At 39.8% G+C, this 24,705-nt stretch overlaps 2 protein-coding genes across 4 annotated transcripts in view; both read left to right on the top strand.

The window, feature by feature from the left end:
- Positions 1 to 22,655, top strand: part of atg16l2 (ATG16 autophagy related 16-like 2) — a 29,213-nt gene extending 6,558 nt beyond the window's left edge. The window contains exons 7-19 of one of the 2 annotated variants that reach the window (XM_079678568.1): positions 930 to 992; positions 2,346 to 2,399; positions 2,934 to 3,036; positions 3,664 to 3,769; positions 4,140 to 4,210; positions 4,365 to 4,436; positions 4,909 to 5,026; positions 5,387 to 5,492; positions 8,761 to 8,913; positions 8,994 to 9,041; positions 10,667 to 10,768; positions 10,967 to 11,068; positions 22,317 to 22,655. In XM_079678568.1, the coding sequence (XP_079534694.1) occupies positions 930 to 992; positions 2,346 to 2,399; positions 2,934 to 3,036; positions 3,664 to 3,769; positions 4,140 to 4,210; positions 4,365 to 4,436; positions 4,909 to 5,026; positions 5,387 to 5,492; positions 8,761 to 8,913; positions 8,994 to 9,041; positions 10,667 to 10,768; positions 10,967 to 11,060 (1,090 nt within the window). In that variant the 3' untranslated portion in view covers positions 11,061 to 11,068; positions 22,317 to 22,655. Of the gene's footprint in view, positions 1 to 929; positions 993 to 2,345; positions 2,400 to 2,933; positions 3,037 to 3,663; positions 3,770 to 4,139; positions 4,211 to 4,364; positions 4,437 to 4,908; positions 5,027 to 5,386; positions 5,493 to 8,760; positions 8,914 to 8,993; positions 9,042 to 10,666; positions 10,769 to 10,966; positions 11,105 to 22,316 lie in introns of those variants that run through there. The other variant, XM_079678567.1, reaches the window with a different exon arrangement.
- The window catches only part of arrb1 (arrestin, beta 1), a 31,977-nt gene continuing 22,369 nt past the window's right edge, over positions 15,098 to 24,705 (top strand). Inside the window, exons 1-2 of one of the 2 annotated variants that reach the window (XM_079678582.1) lie at positions 15,172 to 15,212; positions 15,537 to 15,563. In XM_079678582.1, the coding sequence (XP_079534708.1) occupies positions 15,193 to 15,212; positions 15,537 to 15,563 (47 nt within the window). In that variant the 5' untranslated portion in view covers positions 15,172 to 15,192. Of the gene's footprint in view, positions 15,213 to 15,536; positions 15,564 to 24,705 lie in introns of both variants that reach the window. The other variant, XM_079678583.1, reaches the window with a different exon arrangement.

Genomic DNA, 24,705 nt, shown 5'->3' with positions numbered 1-24,705 from the left:
AATCATCAAAATCGACCAATGGGTCCAGAGATATGGAAAATCCACCCAAATGACCCCAGAAGGTTTTTTTGTTTGTTTTGCTAAACCTCTCTAAAAAGGTCAAATGTCACTTATTTTGCATCAATCCTGATACAGGGTACTTATTATATGTTATAGTTTGGATTCCTAAAGCTTTTAGTCTACCATCCCATCATCCAAGGTTAGTTTTCACTATAAGTAATGTTTTTTTTTTGGACGGACACTTTAATTTACAGTTTTTTACTATGTTCTATCTGAATTTACTTTAAAATAAAAAACATCTATATTGATTCTGACTCTTCTACATCCAACTCACAGGTTTATCATTACTTTGAGAAAAAAGATTATTAATGGAACCCTTTCAGAAGGGAAGATAAGGTCATTTGTTCTGGGAATGTCATTTTCGAGCCTGAAACCTGAAAAACAGGCTCGGGGCTTAAGAGGTTAAAAAACCAGAACATTTTAGTTTGAACATTTTGAGCAACAGCTGGAATATTTTTACCGAAGAAATATTTTCAAATGTTATATTTTAAAATAAATGATAAGATCATGAAAAAGAAGATTTTTAAGGTAAAAATTCTAATATTTAGAGAAAAAAATATAATATTTGAAAAAATAAATAAATATTTCAGAAAAATGTAAAAAATATTTTGCATATTTCAAAATACAGATAAAAAGTGTGAATATATATATATGTAAAAATAAATGATTTTATATCAATAGAAACATTTGTTGTGTATTAATAGTGCCATCACATAACTCCGGTGAGGTATACACATATTTTAATACATATTTGCACAAATATTTTTATATTTATTTGTTTTTGTATTTGGGATTGTGGGAAACGGTATTTCTGTACACACCAACTGAAAGATTGACAATAAAGTTGACTTTGATATTTCTGGTTTCAGTGGCAGCGCTCCGACCTCCAGATCTTCGTCTCCGAGGCGAGAGTCGGAGCGGCGACTCTTCAGGTAACCGTCCAAACTCAATGCAAAATATAACAACATTTTACACAAACTTTTTAACATTTACAAAATATTAATTATGTTGAATATTCCCGCTGGTTCTAAAAAAAAATATTCAGATAATTTTTGTATTTTCTGATTTTGTTTTAAATATTCAGATTTGATAAATATTCAGTTTTTTTTTTAAATATTCTGATATATTTTTTTATTCAATATTTCACACTCACAATTCATGTAAAATATAACGACATTTAACACTAACTTTTTAACATTTCAAAATATGACTTCTGTAAAATATTCCCGCTGGGGCTAAAACAAAAACATTTAGATCATTTCTTTATTTTATTTTAATATTAAGATTTTTTTTAAATATTATAATTCTTTTTTTATATCCAAAGACATTTAAAATATTACGTTTTTGGATATAATTCGATTTTTGTTTATGTTCAATTTAATTGTTTATGTTCAGGGTTTTTACATTTTCAGATTTTATTTAAAATATTCACTTATTTTTGTAAGTTCAGTTATTTAAATCAGATATGTATTTATGTTATTAAGATTTGTTTTTAAATATTTGAATACATTTTTTTTATATTCAGATTTTTTTTTAATTCAATATCCCAAAAGAATTTCAAAATATAAAGATAAAAAAAAAAAAAAAATGGTGTTATTCTTCTTAACCCTTATGTTGTGTTCGGGTCTCCCATGACCCGTCTCAAGTTAAAATGATATAATAACTACGCTCTAGTCTTTTTTATCGGAACGAGGCTTCATGATATCCTCCACAACAGCTATAAAAACACTAGGCAAGTCTGAAGGTCTAAAAAAAATAAAATGTATAATTTGGTGTTCGGGTCTGGGGAGACCCAGCAGAATTGTTTTGGGTGACTCGAGGTCAAATTTGGGCCAATCAAGATTCATCTTTGACTTTACCCCCCACCCCCTTCATCCACTGTAACAATCATTTAAAACTTGGGGAGATTGTATTCTAACATTAGTCCATTATAGTCAGGTAACGTAATGATCCACTGTCTTCACTATGGGGAATATAATGAGTGGATTTAATCAAATGTTTTACTTAAATGTGTGGTGTAATGGGTTTTGGGGCCATACAATAAAATGAAAACAGGATTGTAGGGTTATGAATGCATGATAAGTTAGTTATGATGTAGTTAAAACAATATTAGATGATAGTAATTCTTTTTGAGTGTTTTGGACTGAAATAAATCAGAACACCATGAACGGTAACAGCTTTCGAACACAACACACGGGTTAATTATTTCAGGAGCCCCCCCCCCCTGACTCCGTGTTTTTTAATATTTCTTAATTGATTAATTAACGAGCGTTTGTTTGTCTCAGGTCGGCGTCGGCGACGTCCCCGAGGATCCTCACCTCCATCAGAGCGCTGTTCCAGTGAGACGTCTCTTTCATTATTTCACACTTTATTATTTCTGCTTCTCTCGAAATTAATCTGAACTAATTAAATACTGTATCTCAGCAACATCTGAATATATAGTTGAAATATAAAATTCAATATTTGTTTTTATAATGTTGTGAAAGTAAAACAGTTGAAATATTTGTTTTATATTTTTTTATTTGACTAACCATCACTAACTAATCACGGGACTGTGACTTCACGTGACTGTGACGTCATGTGAATGTGACATCATGGGACTGTGACGTCACGTGACTGTGACATCACGGGACTGTGACATCATGGGACTGTGACATCACGGGACTGTGACATCACGGGACTGTGACGTCATGTGACTGTGACGTCATGCAACTGTCACATCACGGGACTGTCACATCACGGGACTGTGACGTCACGGGACTGTGACGTCACGGGACTGTGTGACGTCACGTGACTGTGACGTCAAGTTACTGTGACGTCATGTGAATGTGACATTGTGTTACCGTGACATCATGTAACTGTGATGTCATCAGGAGGAGGCGGGGCCAATCAGTGAGCAGCCTGCAGGAGGATCAGCTGTTTCCTGTCAGCGTCTGTCTGTCAGCTCGACTTCCTGTCAGAGCTCTGCACGTCCTGGTAATAAATACAGGCTGTATACATAATATATATATATATATATATATACATTTATATATTATATATATACACATAATATACACTCGTATGCACACAGATTAGATTTACTGTACTGAAATAGATTTGATAGAGAAGCGCGTTAATAAGACACACGAGATAAGCCTAAAGTACTGTTAGAAAATAAAAAAACAGTAAATATGCAGTAAATTAGAACACACTGTATTTGACCAACCTCCTACTAAAGGAAATATATATACATATATATGAGTTTTCTGTATAGGTTTATAGTTAAATATAATAACTTTTTGATTAATAACACTTCTTATATCTGAATAAGTTTAATATGACCTGCAGAGTGTCTCCCCCTGGTGGACTCAAAACACACTGCACCTTTCTATAAGGTTATTATTTAAAGGGGTCCTTAGTTTGAATGCTTCATTTTTAAATGTTTGGTAATTTGGTAACTAAGATTCCCTGAAATATTTGTTTCATGCAAAAAGAAAATCCAACAAGAACGTGTGTGTCTGTCTGTCTGTCTGTCTGTCTGTCTGTCTGTCTGTCTGTCTGTCTGTCTGTCTGTCTGTCTGTCTGTCTGTCTGTCTGTCTGTCTGTCTGTCTGTGTGTCAGGAAGCTCATGAGCAGGGCATTAACGCTGTGAGGTTCAACTCCAGCTCCGAGCTGCTCGCCACCGGAGGAACCGACCGAGCCGTCAAACTGTGGGACGTCAGAGCAGGTGAGAGATTTAATAAAGACACAACGTTTAAATAATAAATATATAAATACAAATAGTAATAAGGTACGCATAGAGTGGTTTGGATCAAGACGATCAGTTGGAATATTTCAAGATAACTTAACTAATTGGCGAGCTTGCAAACATACTACCCAATTAACCCGATAAGAATAATGATGGTTTATTTAAAAAGCGTTGGATTTGGTTGAATTTTTAGTTTAATATTTCTCAGTGTGCACTCAAACTGAGAAACAGTGTTCGTGTTAGTTTGTGTTAGCTGAACTGTTGTCGTTAGCGTTCCGTGTTTCGTTGCTGATTTTTCAGTTTTTATTTATTTCATTGTTTTATTCTGACGGATACTTGTGGTCCTCAGGCTCGCTGATCCACAGAGCGACACTGGAAGGCAGCACGGAGGGCGTCACCTGCATCGAGTTCGACCCCAAAGTGAGATTAACTTAACGTACAAACTTAACATTTAACGTACAAATGTACCGTACAAGTTCTAAGTTCAAACTTAACGTGTAAAGTTTGTTTACGTTGTTAACAATTTAACGGTATGTTCTGACGAGGTTTTTGTTTACGATGTTTCTGTCCTCAGGGCCCGAGGGTCCTCGCCGCCTCCTACGATAAGTCGGCTCTGTTGTGGCGGCTGGACGACCCCGTTCCCAAGGTAACCACGAAATAACTCACTGAAACAACCTGAGACGTCACTCTGATCTCACCTGTCTGTCTCACCTGTCTGTCTCACCTGTCTGTCTCACCTGTCTGACTCACCTGTCTGACTCACCTGTCGGTCTCACCTGTCTGACTCACCTGCCTGTCTCACCTGTCTGTTTCACCTGCCTGTCTCACCTGTCTGTCTCACCTGTCTGACTCACCTGTCTGTCTCACCTGCCTGTCTCACCTGTGTGTCTCACCTGTGTGTCTCACCTGTCTGACTCACCTGTCTATCTCCCCTGTCTGTCTCACCTGTGTCTCAGTAACCTAATCTGAGAATCAAATGATAAAACTAGAGTAATCTGATTACTTTCCGTTACTTTTGGATTACCTCAATACCAAATGCAATGCAAATAAAAACAAGAGAAAATAAATAACATGTCTCACCTGTCTGTCTCACGCTCTCTCACCTGTCTGTCTCTCAGGTGACTCTGACGGGTCACAGCAGGAGGGTGACAGCAGCTCGTTTTGGTTTGAATCTGCAGGTCGTGACGGGCAGCGCCGACAGAACGGTCCGACTGTGGGACCTTCAGAGAGCCTGCTGTGAGACACACACACACACACACACACACACACACACACACACACACACACACACACACACACACACACACACACACACACACACACACACACACACACACGCAAACAAATAATACATATTCTGGCAACAAGTCGGGGTATTTGGCAATGAACTAAATATGAAAAAATATGATTTTTATTTAATTTGTGTGTGTGTGTGTGTGTGTGTGTGTGTGTGTGTGTGTGTGTGTGTGTGTGTGTGTGTGTGTGTGTGTGTGTGTGTGTGTGTGTGTGTGTGTGTGTGTGTGTGTGTGTGTGTGTGTGTGTGTGTGTGTGTGTGTGTGTGTGTGTGTGTGTGTGTGTGTGTGTGTGTGTGTGCAGGTGTGCAGGTAGTAGAGGTGCCGTCATATTGCAGCGACCTCATCTGCACTGGGTACTGCATCATCAGCGGACACTACGATAGCAAGATCAGAGTTTGGGACACCAGGTGAGGTCATTCACCTCATGAAGCCCCGCCCCTTTTCCCACTTCCTGTTTAAACGCTAATGTTAAACCTGATCATCTTCAGCTGAGGTGATGGGAGGGTTTACAGCATCCTCTGTTTGTGACCGCAGGACAGTAAAATCTGATATGAGGACATTTTTAATAACTCTTGTGATTGTGATTTTAAGAAAAATGTCATCATTTTAAGGAAAAGTCAGAATGCCAAGAAATTGAGAAAGTTTGTCATTTTTTTGGGAGTCAAAATGTTATGATCTGAAGAATTATTTTTGAATTTTCCGATTTGCTTTTTTAATTCGAGAAACTTGAATTTTCAGAAAGAAATCAAGAGGAATTGGAAAATAGTAAAAATGCTGTGATTTTGAGAATAAAGTTAGAATTTTAGGAAAATGTCTGAAACATTACAAAGAAAAATACATAATTCAGATGTTTGAGAAAAAACGCAATTATGATCATTATTGAATTTTAAGCAAAAAGATAACATTTTAGGGTAAACTTATGGAGCTATTCCAGGGTCATAATTTTTGATCATTAAAAAAAAATACAATTTATTTAAAAGTCCAAGTTTTCATCCTGAACTTTCAAAAATACAATGTTGTATTCAAAACAAAAAAAAGTATTTGAAATAATTGTTCAGCTTGAATATTATTTTTTATTCAGTTCAGCAATTTTTTTTAATAAAATATTTATTTTCATATTTCACTTTTACTGTTTACATATTTTGATATTTGACATTTTGAATACTTGATTTTTTCAGTTTCAGATTTTACGTTTTCAGATTCCAAACAATTATTTTTTCAGTTTCAAATCTTTCTTTTTCAGGTTTCAATCTTTTTTTCGCCTTCAGATCGTTTTTTTTCGCTTTCAGACTTTTGACCCTGATATTGCTTCGGGGGGCGGGGCTTACCAAAAAGTAGTTTGGCACCCTGAGTGACAGGCCTCCCTCTGTCATGATGCCTTCATGGATGTTAGGTAGCGCAAGAAATGCAACTACACACTTTCTATACACAATACTCCCGTGATTGGTGGTAAACAAAACTGATACCAGCATCAACGTTCCGTTAAGCGAGCTGTTGAGCATCGTAATTGGCAACAATCAAGGTATAAGAGCAATAAACTGTGCTAGAATCTGAAATCACGTATCCGCAATCAAGCGTTGTCCTTCCCCACTTCCACGTAGCCCCATGAACGCAGCATAGTATTGGCTTGGTTTTTGCGATCAGAATCAGAATACCTTTATTAGTCCCACAGGGGATACATTTACATTGTTAAAGCAGAAGAGCCAAAGACAGCTTAATGCTACCTAAAGCATGCATACAAAAAGTATTAAAGATTAAAAAAAGAAATTATATATATTTTTAAAGTTACACATTTTACATAATACACACCCTGTGACAGTTCTGTGGATTTAGCAGCCAGGTATATATTGCACAGTTTTTAACGGCATATATATATATTGCACATACTGCAAATATTGCACACAGTTGGTATTTATCAACAAGAGGTGTTATAGTCTGTGTTGTTTTGTGCGGGGTCTACTAGGGGCTGTGCTGGTTGTATAGTCTGACCGCTGCAGGAAGGAAGGGCCTGCGGTATCTCTCCGTGAGACAGCGGGGGATGGCGTCAGGTCCACCAGAACAACCTGCTGGCTCGTTGCGGATACGTAATTTCACATTCTAACACAGTTTCTTTGTACTTGATTGTTGCCAACTACGATGCTCAACAGCTCGCTTAACGGAACTTTGACACTGGTCTCAGTTTTCTAACATCCATGAAGGCAACATGACAGAGGGAGGCCTGTCACTCAGGATGCCAAACTACTCTTTGGTAAGCCCCCCCCCACCAAGCAATATCAGGGCCAAAAGTTTGAAAGCGAAAAAAAAAGATCTGAAAGCGAAAAAAAAGATCTGAAAGTGAAAACGATCCGAAGGTGAAAAGAAATGTGAAACCTGAAAAAACAAGATTTGAAACTGAAAAAATTATTGTTTTGAATCTGAAAACGAAAAATCTGTGCTGAAAAAAATAAGGATTCAAATATCAAAATATGTATAAAAGTGAAATCTGAAAAGAAATATATTATTCCAAAAAAATTGCTGAACTGAATCAAAATAATATTCAACCTGAAAAATGATTTCAAATACTTTTTTTTATTTTGAATACATCATTGTATTTTTCAAAGTTCAGGATAAAAACTTGAACTTTCAAATACATTGTATTTTTTTGAATGATAAAAACTTATGACCCTGAAATAGCTCCATATAAACTTTACATTTTGAGATTCTCAGCAAAAAATTTAAATATTGTGATTTTGTGAAATAAAGTAAAGATTTTGAGAAAAAGTCAGAATTTTGAAAAAAGTGAGAATGTTGTGATTTTTCTAACGCTCTGTTTAGACCGTGAGAGTCGTTATAAAAACATGCTCTCGTACAGCAGCAGCTCCTCACAGCTACAAACATCAACGCCAGACCTCTAATACACGTTTTTTGGATGAAGTAATCACAGATAGTTCGTTTCTCTCCTGAAGAACTGTTCTAACTTAATAACACTTCATTTTAAAAGCTTAAAAACTATTTCTCTGGCAGGTAAAGCTGGAGACGATATATCAGTCTCGCTCTAACAGGAAGTACCCCACTCCTTTCATTCGTCCTCCGGGTGTCGTCACGGTTACTCTCTGTCTCCCTCTGTTACCTAGCAACAGCCCAGGACCCTCCCTCCTCCTCCTCTCCTCCTTCAGCTGATGATTGACAGCTCTGTCTTCCAATCACACACCACTGTAAAACCTCCCTGAACCTCATTGGTCAGATTTTTTAAAACTAATTATAATCTCCTTTTTTTATTTAACTTGTCAATGTTGGTATATATTTGTGTGAAATATATATATATATATTTGTATTTTTATATATTATATCTTATTATTTGTATTATTATTTACAGCACTTCAATAATTTATATTGAGTACAAATTAAGTTAAATCCATCAATAAAGAGACCCTGATAAAAAAAAACATAAAGGTAAAAAAGCAAAAAAATCCTAAATAGTCAGGAAAACAAAGAGCTTAATTAATAATAAAAAATATAAAATACAAATTAAATCATAAACCATCTTCATTAACAAACTCTCAGTACAAAAATAATAATAAAAAAGTCTTAAAAAACATAACAAATTAATTAACATTTATTAAAAGCTAAACTTTATTCCGTTAAACTCCTTTTTAATAAACGAGTTAATGAAGGTATTCTGATTCTCACTTGCAGGGCGGTGCGATGCATTCAGGAACTTCCCGCCCATGGGAAAGTCACGTCTCTGGACATCAGCCCCGACCATTGCCATCTGCTCAGCTGTTGCCGTGACGACTGCCTCCAGCTGATCGACCTGAGGGGGCGGAGCTACGAGCGCGTCTGCTTCAGGTACCGCCGTTTGAGTTCGTAACTTTGTGTTTGTTTGTGATGACACATTTTCTCAGTGTTTTTTTTTCTCTCTCTTTTAGAGCCGACGGGTTTAAATGTGGCAGCGACAGCACGAAGGCTGTCATCAGGTGAGTTCAGGGGCCGTCGGGAAATAACACATTCCCACTGAGATGTTGACATGGAGAATTAATATTCCACTTATATTCCTGTCTTTATGAAGCCTTGCAAACTAACCAAAACATCTCCTTTTAAAAATCTGGTTTATCACCGAAATCTGCATTTTACAAGGTTGCACTTGAACACATCATAACATCATTATAACTTACCTTCGTCAAATACTGACTTTAAAATGACCGTTTATTAAACGTGCATTATTGCCATAAAAACACAAAATAAAAAGCGTATTATTGTTATTATTATTATTATTATTATTATTATTATTATTACCATTATCTGATTCCATGCGTGTGCCTCTGAAACAAAACATTACTGCAGAAATCTAGGGGGGGGGGGGGGGACCTGCGGGGCTCATTTTCTGCGGGGCTCATTTTCTGCAGTTTCCTTGACAACGGCTGGACGAGGATGTGCTGTCTGTACAGAAACATTAAAATACACACACACACACACACACACACACACACACACACACACACACACACACACACACACACACACACACACACACACACACACACACACACACACACACACACAGTTGAGGGTTCCCAGCTGGTAAACTCGGTTGGATCCAGGAGATGAAGAATGAATCTCTCAGGACACAAACCTCCCTGCACATTTCCTGGAAAAAATCAAATGCGTGTCTTTTAAAAATGTGATTGTCTATAACCCATTTTAACGTTTCAAAATGACCTGATATGTATCTTGTTATGCCATAAGTACGGTGGCCAACAGGTGCAAACACGCTACAATGACCCAGAACATTTGCATTAGTAGAAACTCTCTGCAGCTTCAGAAAGGATGCAGATATAAAAACCCAAATGTTCTACATGAAGAAACATCTCCAGCAACAACACATGCAGCGTTTAGAGAACATTCAGCAACTTGAGGAGACATGGCAGCGTTTACTAAAAGCTGCAGAAACCAAACGCTGAAGAAGATCAAAACACAACGGAGACCAGGGGACACTAAAGAGTGATGCACACAGCTGGAGACCAGGGGACACTAAAGAGTGACGCACACAGCTGGGAGACCAGGGGACACTAAAGAGTGACGCACACAGCTGGGAGACCAGGGGACACTAAAGAATGATGCACACAGCTGGGAGACCAGGGGACACTAAAGAGTGACGCACACAGCTGGGAGACCAGGGGACACTAAAGAGTGATGCACACAGCTGGAGACCAGGGGACACTAAAGAATGACGCACACAGCTGGGAGACCAGGGGACACTAAAGAGTGACGCACACAGTTGGAGACCAGGGGACACTAAAGAGTCACTCTTTAGTGTCCCCTGGTCTCCCAGCTGTGTGCGACTAGAACTTTGACAAATTGTAGAATGCGAGCTACAAAGCTAATGCATACGCTAACAACAACAGGCTGATACATTTAGTTTCAGTATAGACCACATATAGCAGCGCCGGGCTTCCTCACGATTGAATTTGCCACACAACGTTAGCTAAAGTAGCTCTGTGCACTTAGAAAGTCGCTAGCTAACATCACCTTTGGGGCGTTTCATTGGAATAAAAATACCTATCGTGATTAAAGGTGACTTAACGTCTCTTCCTGTCTTCAGTCCAGACGGCTGCTTCCTCGCCGCTGGATCAGCTGACGGTGCAATTTACATCTGGAACGTTTCCACCGGCAACCTGGAGACCCGCCTCCCCGACAAACACAGGTAACAAGAAAACATCTAACACGTTCTGATGATTTTATAAAAGTTCCATTTTGTCCTTAAACGGTTAAATAAAAATAGTCAGGGGCCCCAAGACGCTTCCCTGAGGAACTCCAGGAGATATTGGAAGATTTACAACATTTTTCTTTATTTAACCGTACAGAGTTCAGAAAACTTTAATAACCCATCTTTACTTTGAAGTTCGTCCATCAGTGCTGTCTCCTGGTCTCCGTCGGGCGAATACGTCGTCAGCGTGGACCTAAGTCGTCGGGCTGTCCTCTGGAGGGACGTCTGATAAAAAAGGTCATCGCAAAACAACGCACCTTAACGAGGAAAATAATCTGTCTTTTTTTTTTTTAAAGGTCTCCTATTATGCAAAATCCACTAATTCATGTCTGTTCTACATCAACATGTGTCCCCTCTTATTCATGTCTCCTGTACATCAACATGTGTCCCCTCTGTGGAAAGAGACTCTCTCTTTACACAGAGGGGACACATGTCTCTTTTACATCAACATGTGTCCCCTCCTCCTCATGTCTCTTCTACATCAACATGTGTCCCCTCTTCATCATGTCTCTTCTACATCAACATATGTCCCCTCTTCTTCATGTCTCTTCTACATCAACATGTGTCCCCTCTGTGGAAAGAGACTCTGACATTTTCAGGAACAAAGATTCTCTCTCTTTTTGATCCATTTCTATAAAAACCTGTCTGAAAATGAGCTGATCAGATTTTGGCCACTTGATGATATCATAACGATGTGTTGTCTTGAGTAAACATTAGCCAATCAGCAACCAAGGTAACCCCCCCCCCTCCCTCCCTTATCACCTGTATCTCCTCCTAGAGCTCCATTGAGTTCTTTGTAACCAAATGTCTCTCAGAGGGGCGTGGGGAGGGGCTCCTTATTTTCATTAAAGTAACAGACAGAGAATCAGCACTTTGGAAACAGGGCTGAAACAGAGGGGATTATGGGTAATGCTGCAATGATCTGTTTGGTGTTTCAGCCAATCAGAGACAGGCTCTGGATATATCTGACACCTGTGATATATTGATGAGAAACAGTATAATAGGGGACCTTTAAGCTGTGTGTTGATTGGATGAAGGGATGTGGAACTTCCTGCTTTTGTTGCATTTTGTGAAATAACTGTGGAGCATTAATACAAACAACAATGAGGTAACATGTTTTTTTAAAAGGAGTTTTACCTGCTTTGAAATGAAATACCGACGCTGCTAAATGACGTAGAAACAAACAGCTAAAGAAAATATTTAAAATAAAATAATTTCAGTGCTCTTTATTTTTCCCATACTGCCTCTGCTGCAGCACCTCTTTTCACCCTCTGTCTGAAACCAGAGCCCAGTCTGCTCTGATTGGTTAGCTGGCCGGCTCTGCTGTGATTGGTCAACCGATTGTGATGTCCCGCCCCCTTAGCCTATCATCTACAATGTGTTGGAGCGCTAGCCAATAGGAGCACGAGTGTTCCGTAGTGATGTCACTATGTTCTTCAAGTAAATTACTAACACGGTTTCAATGACTCTACAGGCCGTAAAGTATTAATATAATTAATATATATTTTAAAGTGTTTATCAAAGAGGATGACACAACAGCTGGCGACCGAATTGCTTTATTGAGAAATTGAAAATACTGTTCAAAAAGTGTAAACGGATCTCAGATAAAGAATATAAAGATGTAAAGCAGGGAAAATATAAAGAACATTTTATGTATTTATTTGTTCGAGGGAATATTGTTTGGGTTCATTATAACATATATACAGTATCTGTTGCTAGCTGCGTGGATAAGCTAACAGGAACGCTCTGTTTTTCGTTTTATTTATTCGGGGAATATTTGTTTGTGTTTGCTCGTTAATGTTCAGCTTCAGGGATTTTAAAAGGGAACTTTCATTTGTTATGAATTAGTGAAAAAGCTGTTAAAACATCCGGATTCTGTCCTGAGCTCAGAGACAAACTGCCTGAGCTCAGAGACAAACTGTCCTGAGCTCAGAGACAAACTGTACTGAGCTCAGAGACAAACTGCCTGAGCTCAGAGACAAACTGCCTGAGCTCAGAGACAAACTGCCTGAGCTCAGAGACAAACTGTCCTGAGCTCAGAGATAAACTGCCTGAGCTCAGAGACAAACTGTCCGGAGTTCAGAGACAAACTGTCCTGAGCTCAGAGACAAACTGTACTGAGCTCAGAGACAAACTGCCTGAGCTCAGAGACAAACTGCCTGAGCTCAGAGACAAACTGCCTGAGCTCAGAGACAAACTGCCCAGAGCTCAGAGACAAACTGTCCAGAGCTCAGAGACAAACTGTCCAGAGCTCAGAGACAAACTGCCTGAGCTCAGAGACAAACTGCCGGCTAAAACAACACAGATAAAGCTGTATATTGTGGGATGTGAGCAGATAGAGGTTCATTCATGCTTTTGTAACAACAGTAATAACAGCCAGGGGCGGACTGGGACTAAGAATCAGCCCGGGACTCTCGACCGGCCCACTTCGGTACCGCAAGTAAATACAGCTAGTAAATTGTCAACGGGGGTGGGGGGTGCTATTGACTTATCCGACCGGCCCACATCCCTCCGTCCGACCGAACCACTTCAGTACCGCCCGATGGCCAGTCCGCCCCTGGTAACAGCTGGGATTCACCCCCAATCTTTCACTCCTGTTCGGATACTGTTAGCTCTTCCGGCTTAGCGCAAGCAGCGTCTTCAAAGATAGAGCCCAGTCTCACAAAAAAAGGGCAAAACATAGTATATTCACAAATAACCCTCTCAATATTTGTGTCCAATTCATTTCTAATGACCAGTGTCCGTGTCACGTGATCGCAAACTTTCCCACTGAGAAAAAAAACATGGCGGACACCCGATTTATTTTTGGTGGAAAATCCTAAATTGTCGGAGAGTTTGGCGTTAAAATGCTTTTTGATTACATTTAGCGAGAAGTTTATATTGTACTTTTTTAATCTACATTCAGTGGATGTGTAGGATCTTTAGTTTGATAGATATTACGAAGATTATTTGAGCTCCATGTGTTTTTTTTTACAAAATATTGTATCCCTGTCACGTCTTGAGACGGTTATTTGTGAATATACTTCGTGTTGCCCGGTGGACCCACGTAGCTATTACACGTTTTTTTATGAGACTGGGTTGGAAGATAAGTTTTATTTAGGAAGATTTAGTTTTACAAAAAGCAAATGTTCAGTTTCTATAATAACTCTCGCTGCCAGAGGGGTAAACAGAAACATAATATTTATAAATATTTGTTCATCTAGAGACTTGAAAGTTCCGTTTAGCTCTATTTAACGTTAGATACAGTAGGAGGTGTGTGGCGTAGTGGACTAGTGTGTTGGTGTTGGGAATCAGGGGAGCAGGTTCAAACCCCACCGCAGTCAACATGTCGTTGTGTCCCTCAAGACACTTCACCCCAAATTATTATGTAAGTCACTTTGGATAAAAGCGTCTAACAAGTGACATGTAATGTAATGTAAGATAGCTAGCTAGCTGTCGGCCCAGATTTACCTTTTTAGCAATACTGAACATGATTTCCTTAAAAACTGTTTTTCTGATATTTTGAGGATAAATGATGGAGTTTGTCTCTGAACTTATGTCATGAAATATTAATACCGAGTGAAGACTGTCTGATATATTTATAATGTTTACATTCTGTAATAATTTATAATAAAATGCTTTCTAATAAAATGCTTTCCCACCTTCAGCCTGTCTCATATTCGTACCTATTTTTATTTATTAATACATTTAAATATCTTGTCATAAATATTTAAAGGTTTGACGTGACAGCGATGATGCAGCTCCGGGCGGTTTCACACTTTAACAAGTTTATTCACGGGGTCGTTATGGAGCCAACAGCTGCTGCTCCGAGCCACTGAAGAAACTAAGAGTAAAAGTGAACAGGAGCAGGACATAGAAAGTACCTCAAAGATAAACTCAATGACAGTTTAACTCATTGAATTACTCCTTTTTAGATGCACAGGAATTGTCAGAATTTTTTAAGTCCGGATTGTCAGAAATATTGTCTATATTCTTTGAAAAAGTGAAACATTAAAACAATTTTTTTTAAAGTCAGAATGTTTTGACAAAAACTCCAAATTTTACAAAAACTTTTGAAACACAAGTCGGTACATTTAGATTTTGAGAAAGAAGTCATCATTTTGAGAAAAGGCAGGATTGTGAAAAGAGGGATTTTAGGATAGAGGAAGGAACGGGGGTAATATGTAGAAAAGAGGGAGGAAGTTGAAAAAATTAGGGAGAGAAAGAGAGGAGAGAGGAAAGAGAGGCGGGTGAATTAGAGCGAGAGGAGGGGGAGGGAAACCTCCTCCTGAGAGTCTGACGACTTCCTGTCGGGGGGGAGGAGGGAGAGATCCTCCCTCAGTTTCCACGGAGACGGCCTCCCTCTCTGTCGGCTCGTCAGGATGGGAGATAAAGGAACGAGGTGAGTCAATAGGGGAGACGAACCTTAAAACACGGTGTGTGTGTGTGTGTGTGTGTGTGTGTGTGTGTGTGTGTGTGTGTGTGTGTGTGTGTGTGTGTGTGTGTGTGTGTGTGTGTGTGTGTGTGTGTGTGTGTGTGTGTGTGTGTGTGTGTGTGTGTGTGTGTGTGTGTAGGCGTGTGTGTGTGTGTAGGCGTGTGTGTGTGTGTGACGTCTTCTATTATTAATATTTGTATTAATATATTGATGGATGATATTTGAGCCGTTAATTTGATGCCGACAGGAAACAGTTGTTCATTAATCTCATGTTTTTAATGTCGTTGTCAGAAACCTGGAGGAGGATCAGATGTTTCTGTGAGATTTATTTAAATATTTTAGTTTTTATGGTTTTTTTCATTTATTTTTCACGCAGATTTGAAGTGGAAATATCTCGAAAATGTACGCTGACAGGAAAACAGGATTATTCTTCTGATAATTCCTCTGTGGGATAAAATAACAGCATTTCTGTCATTTAGTGTTTTGTGATATTTCTCACATGTATTTGACTTTTTTATAACATTTGAATTATTATTTGTTTAAAGGTCTCCTATCATCCTCTCTTTCGTCAATACATCACAGGTGTCAGATATATCCAGAGCCTGTCTCTGATTGGCTGAAACACCAAACAGATCATTGCAGCATTACCCATAACCCCCTCTGTTTCAGCCCTGTTTCCAAAGTGCTGATTCTCTGTCTGTTACTTTAGATGAAAATAAGGAGCCCCTCCCCACGCCCCTCTGAGAGACATTTGGTTACAAAGAACTCAACAGGCGTGTTCACACCACAGTACTTTTCCCCCTCTAGTTCCGATATAGTTCCGAAATGTCACGTTCACATCAAAAAGAGCCGGAACTAAAATTAGTTCATCAGAACCTTTTTTCACCCCCTTTTCCGTTCCTGCTAGAGAGCAGGGACTTTCGTGGGAGAAAAAGGTTCCTATTTCTGTTTGGCTGGACGGATTGCAAACCACGCCCCGTAAAACTCCCAAAAGGTTTTGTGAAGCCGCCATTTTATTATCCTTGCATTAAGTATATTAGCATTAGCTCAGCGCACAAACGTAGAGAGACTAACTTATGGCAACACAAAAGAAAACATGGGGGCGGTGGAGATGAGGAGGTGTCGGCGTTCTGGCGAGTTTATTCCGGTGAGAACGTGATCTGTACTTATTTCACTAAAGAGTTCTCATGAAATAAGTTCTGATGAACCTTTGTGGGAAAAATACTGCGGTGTGAAAGCGCCTAATGGAGCTCTAGGAGGAGATTCAGGTGATAAGGGGGGGGGGGGGGGGGGGTTACCTTGGTTGCTGATTGGCTAATGGTTACACAAGACAACACATCGTTATGACATCACAAAGTGTCCAAAATCTGATCCGCTCATTTTCAGACAGGTTTTTATAGAAATGGATCAAAAAGAGAGAGAATCTTTGTTCCTGAAACTTTCAGAGTCTCTTTCCACAGAGGGGACACATGTTGATGTAGAAGAGACATGAAGAAGAGGGGACACATGTTGATGTAGAAGAGACATGAAGAAGAGGGGACACATGTTGATGTAGGAGAGACATGGAGAAGAGAGGACACATGTTGATGTAGAAGAGACATGAAGAAGAGGGGACACATGTTGATGTAGAAGAGACATGAAGAAGAGGGGACACATGTTGATGTAGAAGAGACATGAGGAAGAGGGGACACATGTTGATGTAGAAGAGACATGAGGAAGAGGGGACACATGTTGATGTAGAAGAGACATGAAGAAGAGGGGACACATGTTGATGTAGAAGAGACATGAAGAAGAGGGGACACATGTTGATGTAGAAGAGACATGAAGAAGAGGGGACATATGTTGATGTAGAAGAGACATGAGGAAGAGGGGACACATGTTGATGTAGAAGAGACATGGAGAAGAGGGGACAGATGTTGATGTAGAAGAGACATGAAGAAGAGGGGACACATGTTGATGTAGAAGAGACATGAAGAAGAGGGGACACATGTTGATGTAGAAGAGACATGAAGAAGAGGGGACACATGTTGATGTAGAAGAGACATGGAGAAGAGGGGACACATGTTGATGTAGAGGAGACATGAGGAAGAGGGGACACATGTTGATGTAGAAGAGACATGAGGAAGAGGGGACACATGTTGATGTAGAAGAGACATGAAGAAGAGGGGACACATGTTGATGTAGAAGAGACATGAAGAAGAGGGGACACATGTTGATGTAGAAGAGACATGAAGAAGAGGGGACATATGTTGATGTAGAAGAGACATGAGGAAGAGGGGACACATGTTGATGTAGAAGAGACATGGAGAAGAGGGGACAGATGTTGATGTAGAAGAGACATGAAGAAGAGGGGACACATGTTGATGTAGAAGAGACATGAAGAAGAGGGGACACATGTTGATGTAGAAGAGACATGAAGAAGAGGGGACACATGTTGATGTAGAAGAGACATGGAGAAGAGGGGACACATGTTGATGTAGAGGAGACATGAGGAAGAGGGGACACATTTTGATGTAGAAGAGACATGGAGAAGAGGGGACACATGTTGATTTAGAAGAGACATGAAGAAAAGGGGACACATGATGTAGAAGAGACATGAAGAAGAGGGGACACATGTTGATGTAGAAGAGACATGGAAAAGAGGGGACACATGCTGATGTAGAAGAGGGGACACATGTTGATGGAGAAGAGGGGACACATGTTGATGTAGAAGAGACATGGAGAAGAGGGGACACATGTTGATGGAGAAGAGGGGACACATGTTGATGTAGAAGAGACATGGAAAAGAGGGGACACATGTTGGTGTAGAAGAGACATGGAGAAGAGGGGACACATGTTGATGGAGAAGAGGGGACACATGTTGATGTAGAAGAGACATGAAGAAAAGGGGACACATGTTGATGTAGAAGAGACATGAAGAAGAGGGGACACATGTTGATGTAGAAGAGACATGAAGAAGAGGGGACACATGTTGATGTAGAAGAGACATGAGGAAGAGGGGACACATGTTGATGTAGAAGAGACATGAGGAAGAGGGGACACATGTTGATGTAGAAGAGACATGAAGAAGAGGGGACACATGTTGATGTAGAAGAGACATGAAGAAGAGGGGACACATGTTGATGTAGAAGAGACATGAAGAAGAGGGGACATATGTTGATGTAGAAGAGACATGAGGAAGAGGGGACACATGTTGATGTAGAAGAGACATGGAGAAGAGGGGACAGATGTTGATGTAGAAGAGACATGAAGAAGAGGGGACACATGTTGATGTAGAAGAGACATGAAGAAGAGGGGACACATGTTGATGTAGAAGAGACATGAAGAAGAGGGGACACATGTTGATGTAGAAGAGACATGGAGAAGAGGGGACACATGTTGATGTAGAGGAGACATGAGGAAGAGGGGACACATGTTGATGTAGAAGAGACATGAGGAAGAGGGGACACATGTTGATGTAGAAGAGACATGAAGAAGAGGGGACACATGTTGATGTAGAAGAGACATGAAGAAGAGGGGACACATGTTGATGTAGAAGAGACATGAAGAAGAGGGGACATATGTTGATGTAGAAGAGACATGAGGAAGAGGGGACACATGTTGATGTAGAAGAGACATGGAGAAGAGGGGACAGATGTTGATGTAGAAGAGACATGAAGAAGAGGGGACACATGTTGATGTAGAAGAGACATGAAGAAGAGGGGACACATGTTGATGTAGAAGAGACATGAAGAAGAGGGGACACATGTTGATGTAGAAGAGACATGGAGAAGAGGGGACACATGTTGATGTAGAGGAGACATGAGGAAGAGGGGACACATTTTGATGTAGAAGAGACATGGAGAAGAGGGGACACATGTTGATTTAGAAGAGACATGAAGAAAAGGGGACACATGATGTAGAAGAGACATGAAGAAGAGGGGACACATGTTGATGTAGAAGAGACATGGAAAAGAGGGGACACATGCTGATGTAGAAGAGGGGACACATGTTGATGGAGAAGAGACATGGAGAAGAGGGGACACATGTTGATGGAGAAGAGGGGACACATGTTGATGTAGAAGAGACATGGAAAAGAGGGGACACATGTTGGTGTAGAAGAGACATGGAGAAGAGGGGACACATGTTGATGGAGAAGAGGGGACACATGTTGATGTAGAAGAGACATGAAGAAAAGGGGACACATGTTGATGTAGAAGAGACATGAAGAAGAGGGGACACATGTTGATGTAGAAGAGACATGGAGAAGAGGGGACACATGTTGATGTAGAAGAGACATGAAGAAGAGGGGACACATGTTGATATAGAAGAGACATGAAGAAGAGGGGACACATGTTGATGTAGAAGAGACATGGAGAAGAGGGGACACATGTTGATGTAGAAGAGACATGAAGAAGAGGGGACATATGTTGATGTAGAAGAGACATGAAGAAGAGGGGACACATGTTGATGTAGAAGAGACATGAGGAAGAGGGGACACATGTTGATGTAGAAGAGACATGAAGAAGAGGGGACACATGTTGATGTAGAAGAGACATGAAGAAGAGGGGACACATGTTGATGCAGAAGAGACATGGAGAAGAGGGGACACATGTTGATGTAGAAGAGACATGAAGAAGAGGGGACACATGTTGATGTAGAAGAGACATGAAGAAGAGGGGACACATGTTGATGTAGAAGAGACATGAAGAAGAGGGGACACATGTTGATGTAGAAGAGACATGGAGAAGAGGGGACACATGTTGATGTAGAACAGTCATGGAGAAGAGGGGACAGATGTTGATTTAGAAGAGACATGAAGAAAAGGGGACACATGATGTAGAAGAGACATGAAGAAGAGGGGACACATGTTGATGTAGAAGAGACATGGAGAAGAGGGGACACATGTTGATGTAGAAGAGACATGGAGAAGAGGGGACACATGTTGATGTAGAAGAGACATGGAAAAGAGGGGACACATGTTGGTGTAGAAGAGACATGGAGAAGAGGGGACACATGTTGATGTAGAAGAGACATGGAGAAGAGGGGACACATGTTGATGGAGAAGAGGGGACACATGTTGATGTAGAAGAGACATGAAGAAAAGGGGACACATGTTGATGTAGAAGAGACATGAAGAAGAGGGGACACATGTTGATGTAGAAGAGACATGAAGAAGAGGGGACACATGTTGATGTAGAAGAGGGGACACATGTTGATGTAGAAGAGACATAGAGAAGAGGGGACACATGTTGATGTAGAAGAGACATGAAGAAGAGGGGACACATGTTTATGTAGAGGAGACATGAAGAAGAGGGGACACATGTTGATGTAGAAGAGACATGAAGAAGAGGGGACACATGTTGATGTAGAAGAGACATGAAGAAGAGGGGACACATGTTGATGTAGAAGAGACATGAAGAAGAGGGGACACATGTTGATGTAGAAGAGACATGAAGAAGAGGGGACAGATGTTGATGTAGAAGAGACATGGAGAAGAGAGGACACATGTTGATGTAGAAGAGACATGAGGAAGAGGGGACACATGTTGATGTAGAAGAGACATGGAGAAGAGGGGACACATGTTGATGTAGAAGAGACATGGAGAAGAGGGGACACATGTTGATGTAGAAGAGACATGGAGAAGAGAGGACACATGTTGATGTAGAAGAGACATGAGGAAGAGGGGACACATGTTGATGTAGAAGAGACATAGAGAAGAGGGGACACATGTTGATGTAGAGGAGACATGAAGAAGAGGGGACACATGTTGATGTAGAAGAGACATGAAGAAGAGGGGACACATGTTGATGTAGAAGAGACATGAAGAAGAGGGGACACATGTTGATGTAGAAGAGACATGAAGAAGAGGGGACACATGTTGATGTAGAAGAGACATGGAGAAGAGAGGACACATGTTGATGTAGAAGAGACATGAGGAAGAGGGGACACATGTTGATGTAGAAGAGACATGGAGAAGAGAGGACACATGTTGATGTAGAAGAGACATGAGGAAGAGGGGACACATGTTGATGTAGAAGAGACATGGAGAAGAGGGGACGCATGTTGATGTAGAAGAGACATGAAGAAGAGGGGACACATGTTGATGTAGAAGAGACATGGAGAAGAGAGGACACATGTTGATGTAGAAGAGACATGAGGAAGAGGGGACACATGTTGATGTAGAAGAGACATGGAGAAGAGGGGACACATGTTGATGCAGAAGAGACATGGAGAAGAGGGGACACATGTTGATGTAGAAGAGACATGAAGAAGAGGGGACACATGTTGATGTAGAAGAGACATGAAGAAGAGGGGACACATGTTGATGTAGAAGAGACATGAAGAAGAGGGGACACATGTTGATGAAGAAGAGACATGGAGAAGTGGATTTTGCAGAATAGGAGACCTTTAAGTTATTCATTTGTTCATTTTCATTTAAACTCTCAGATGTTTTGGACATTTACCATTTCCCTTTATTTCCTTACATATTTTGTTTAATTTTTGAAATGTCTTGAAAAATATTTGAAAAAAATGTACATTACATATTTTTTTATTTTTTTACATATGTTTAGACATTTTTCAGACATTCCTTAAAACTTTTTTTATTTCATATAAATTATTTGGATATTTTTGAGTACTTAAAAGTTTATTTCAGTTATTATTTTGAATTTTTAAATGTATTTTTGGAAGAAATATTAATGTTTTTTGTGTTACAAATGTATTTTGAACATTTTTTGCCAACATTAGAAATGGCAAAATGGCTACTTAATGAATGTTGAGTCTCTGCGTGAATTGGCTTTAATCCTCATGTTACTGGAGTCAAACTGAACATCACTGTGTGTGTGTGTGTGTGTGTGTGTGTGTGTGTGTGTGTGTGTGTGTGTGTGTGTGTGTGTGTGTGTGTGTGTGTGTGTGTGTGTGTGTGTGTGTGTGTGTGTGTGTGTGTGTGTGTGTGTGTGTGTGTGTGTGTGTGTGTGTGTGTGTGTGTGTGTGTGTGTGTGTGTGTGTGTGTGTGTGTGTGTGTGTGTGTGTGGCGTGTGTGTGTGTGTGTGTGTGTGTGTGTGTGTGTGTGTGTGTGTGTGTTTGCAGGCTGCTCGTGTTGGCAGAATATAAATGAGTTCACATCAGAGAGACATGCAGAGCAGCTCAAACCAAACCTCATCCTAAAAACGTTAAAAGGTCTAAATGTGATGTCATGGATCTGCGTCGGTGTTTCTGCTTCTTGTCATTTCTTTAAATGCTTCATATAAATTACATCTTGACAAAGCTAAAAGGTTTTGCAAGCTAATAACAGGAACATGTATACTCAATACTACAACCGTTAACCTGCACAGCTCTCCAGCTTTTATCTGTAATATACTTATTTTATTTTCCATGCACATTTTAAGTTAAAGGTCTCTTAAATAAACGACGAAAGGATTTTTATTAAATTAGTAATTTTAAGAAATTAGGTAATTTAAAAAATATATTTTTCAGTGATATTTCGGATGTTCTTCAGAAGAAAACAAGCGACATTTATCGCATATCTTTGACTTTTTTTTTGTACTAATTGTTCAAATATATTAATTTGAACTTTTCAGTAGGAGAGGACTCTTTAAAGTACAGACACTACATACTGATATACACCTGAACATCAGCAGGAGAGGACTCTTTAAAGTAGAGACACTACATACTGATATACACCTGAGCATCAGCAGGAGAGGACTCTTTAAAGTAGAGACACTACATACTGATATACACCTGAACATCAGCAGGAGAGGACTCTTTAAAGTAGAGACACTACATACTGATATACACCTGAACATCAGCAGGAGAGGACTCTTTAAAGTAGAGACACTACATACTGATATACACCTGAGCATCAGCAGGAGAGGACTCTTTAAAGTAGAGACACTACATACTGATATATACCTGCACATCAGCAGGAGAGGACTCTTTAAAGTAGAGACACTACATACTGATATACACCTGAACATCAGCAGGAGAGGACTCTTTAAAGTAGAGACACTACATACTGATATACACCTGAACATTAGCAGGAGAGGACTCTTTAAAGTAGAGACACTACATACTGATATACACCTGAACATCAGCAGGAGAGGACTCTTTAAAGTAGAGAAACTACATACTGATATACACCTGAACATCAGCAGAAGAGGACTCTTTAAAGTAGAGACCCTACATGCTGATATACACCTGAACATCAGCAGGAGAGGACTCTTTAAAGTAGAGACACTACATACTGATATACACCTGACCATCAGCAGGAGAGGACTCTTTAAAGTAGAGACTCTACATACTGATATACACCTGACCATCAGCAGGAGAGGACTCTTTAAAGTAGAGACTCTACATACTGATATACACCTGAACATCAGCAGGAGAGGACTCTTTAAAGTAGAGACACTACATACTGATATACACCTGAACATCAGCAGGAGAGGACTCTTTAAAGTAGAGACTCTACATACTGATATACACCTGAACATCAGCAGGAGAGGACTCTTTAAAGTAGAGACACTACATACTGATATACACCTGACCATCAGCAGGAGAGGACTCTTTAAAGTAGAGACACTACATACTGATATACACCTGAACATCAGCAGGAGAGGACTCTTTAAAGTAGAGACACTACATACTGATATACACCTGAACATTAGCAGGAGAGGACTCTTTAAAGTAGAGACACTACATACTGATATACACCTGAACATCAGCAGGAGAGGACTCTTTAAAGTAGAGAAACTACATACTGATATACACCTGAACATCAGCAGAAGAGGACTCTTTAAAGTAGAGACCCTACATGCTGATATACACCTGAACATCAGCAGGAGAGGACTCTTTAAAGTAGAGACACTACATACTGATATACACCTGACCATCAGCAGGAGAGGACTCTTTAAAGTAGAGACTCTACATACTGATATACACCTGACCATCAGCAGGAGAGGACTCTTTAAAGTAGAGACTCTACATACTGATATACACCTGAACATCAGCAGGAGAGGACTCTTTAAAGTAGAGACACTACATACTGATATACACCTGAACATCAGCAGGAGAGGACTCTTTAAAGTAGAGACTCTACATACTGATATACACCTGAACATCAGCAGGAGAGGACTCTTTAAAGTAGAGACACTACATACTGATATACACCTGACCATCAGCAGGAGAGGACTCTTTAAAGTAGAGACACTACATACTGAATATAATTTGTCAATTTTCTTACATGTTTAGGATATTCTTTTATATTTGTTACAATATCATTTGAATTCTCTTTACAGTATTTATTTCATATAGTTGTTCAAATCATCCACACCTCTTTAGTAAATCTTTGGAAGATTTTCCATCTGATTTTCCGACATAGTTTGCTGCTGATGAGGTGTTCAGGTTTCAGGGGAATCCTCGGGAGAATATCGACCCGTCAGATAGAGTTTCCTCCCGATCGATGTCGAGCTTCACAACAAAC

This window comes from Notothenia rossii, assembly GCF_949606895.1.
Source record: "Notothenia rossii genome assembly, chromosome: 4".
In the NCBI taxonomy this organism is placed as follows: Eukaryota; Metazoa; Chordata; class Actinopteri; order Perciformes; family Nototheniidae; genus Notothenia; species Notothenia rossii.
The sequence above is the reverse complement of the archived record's forward strand: the minus strand, read 5'-3'. Positions and strand labels throughout refer to the sequence as shown.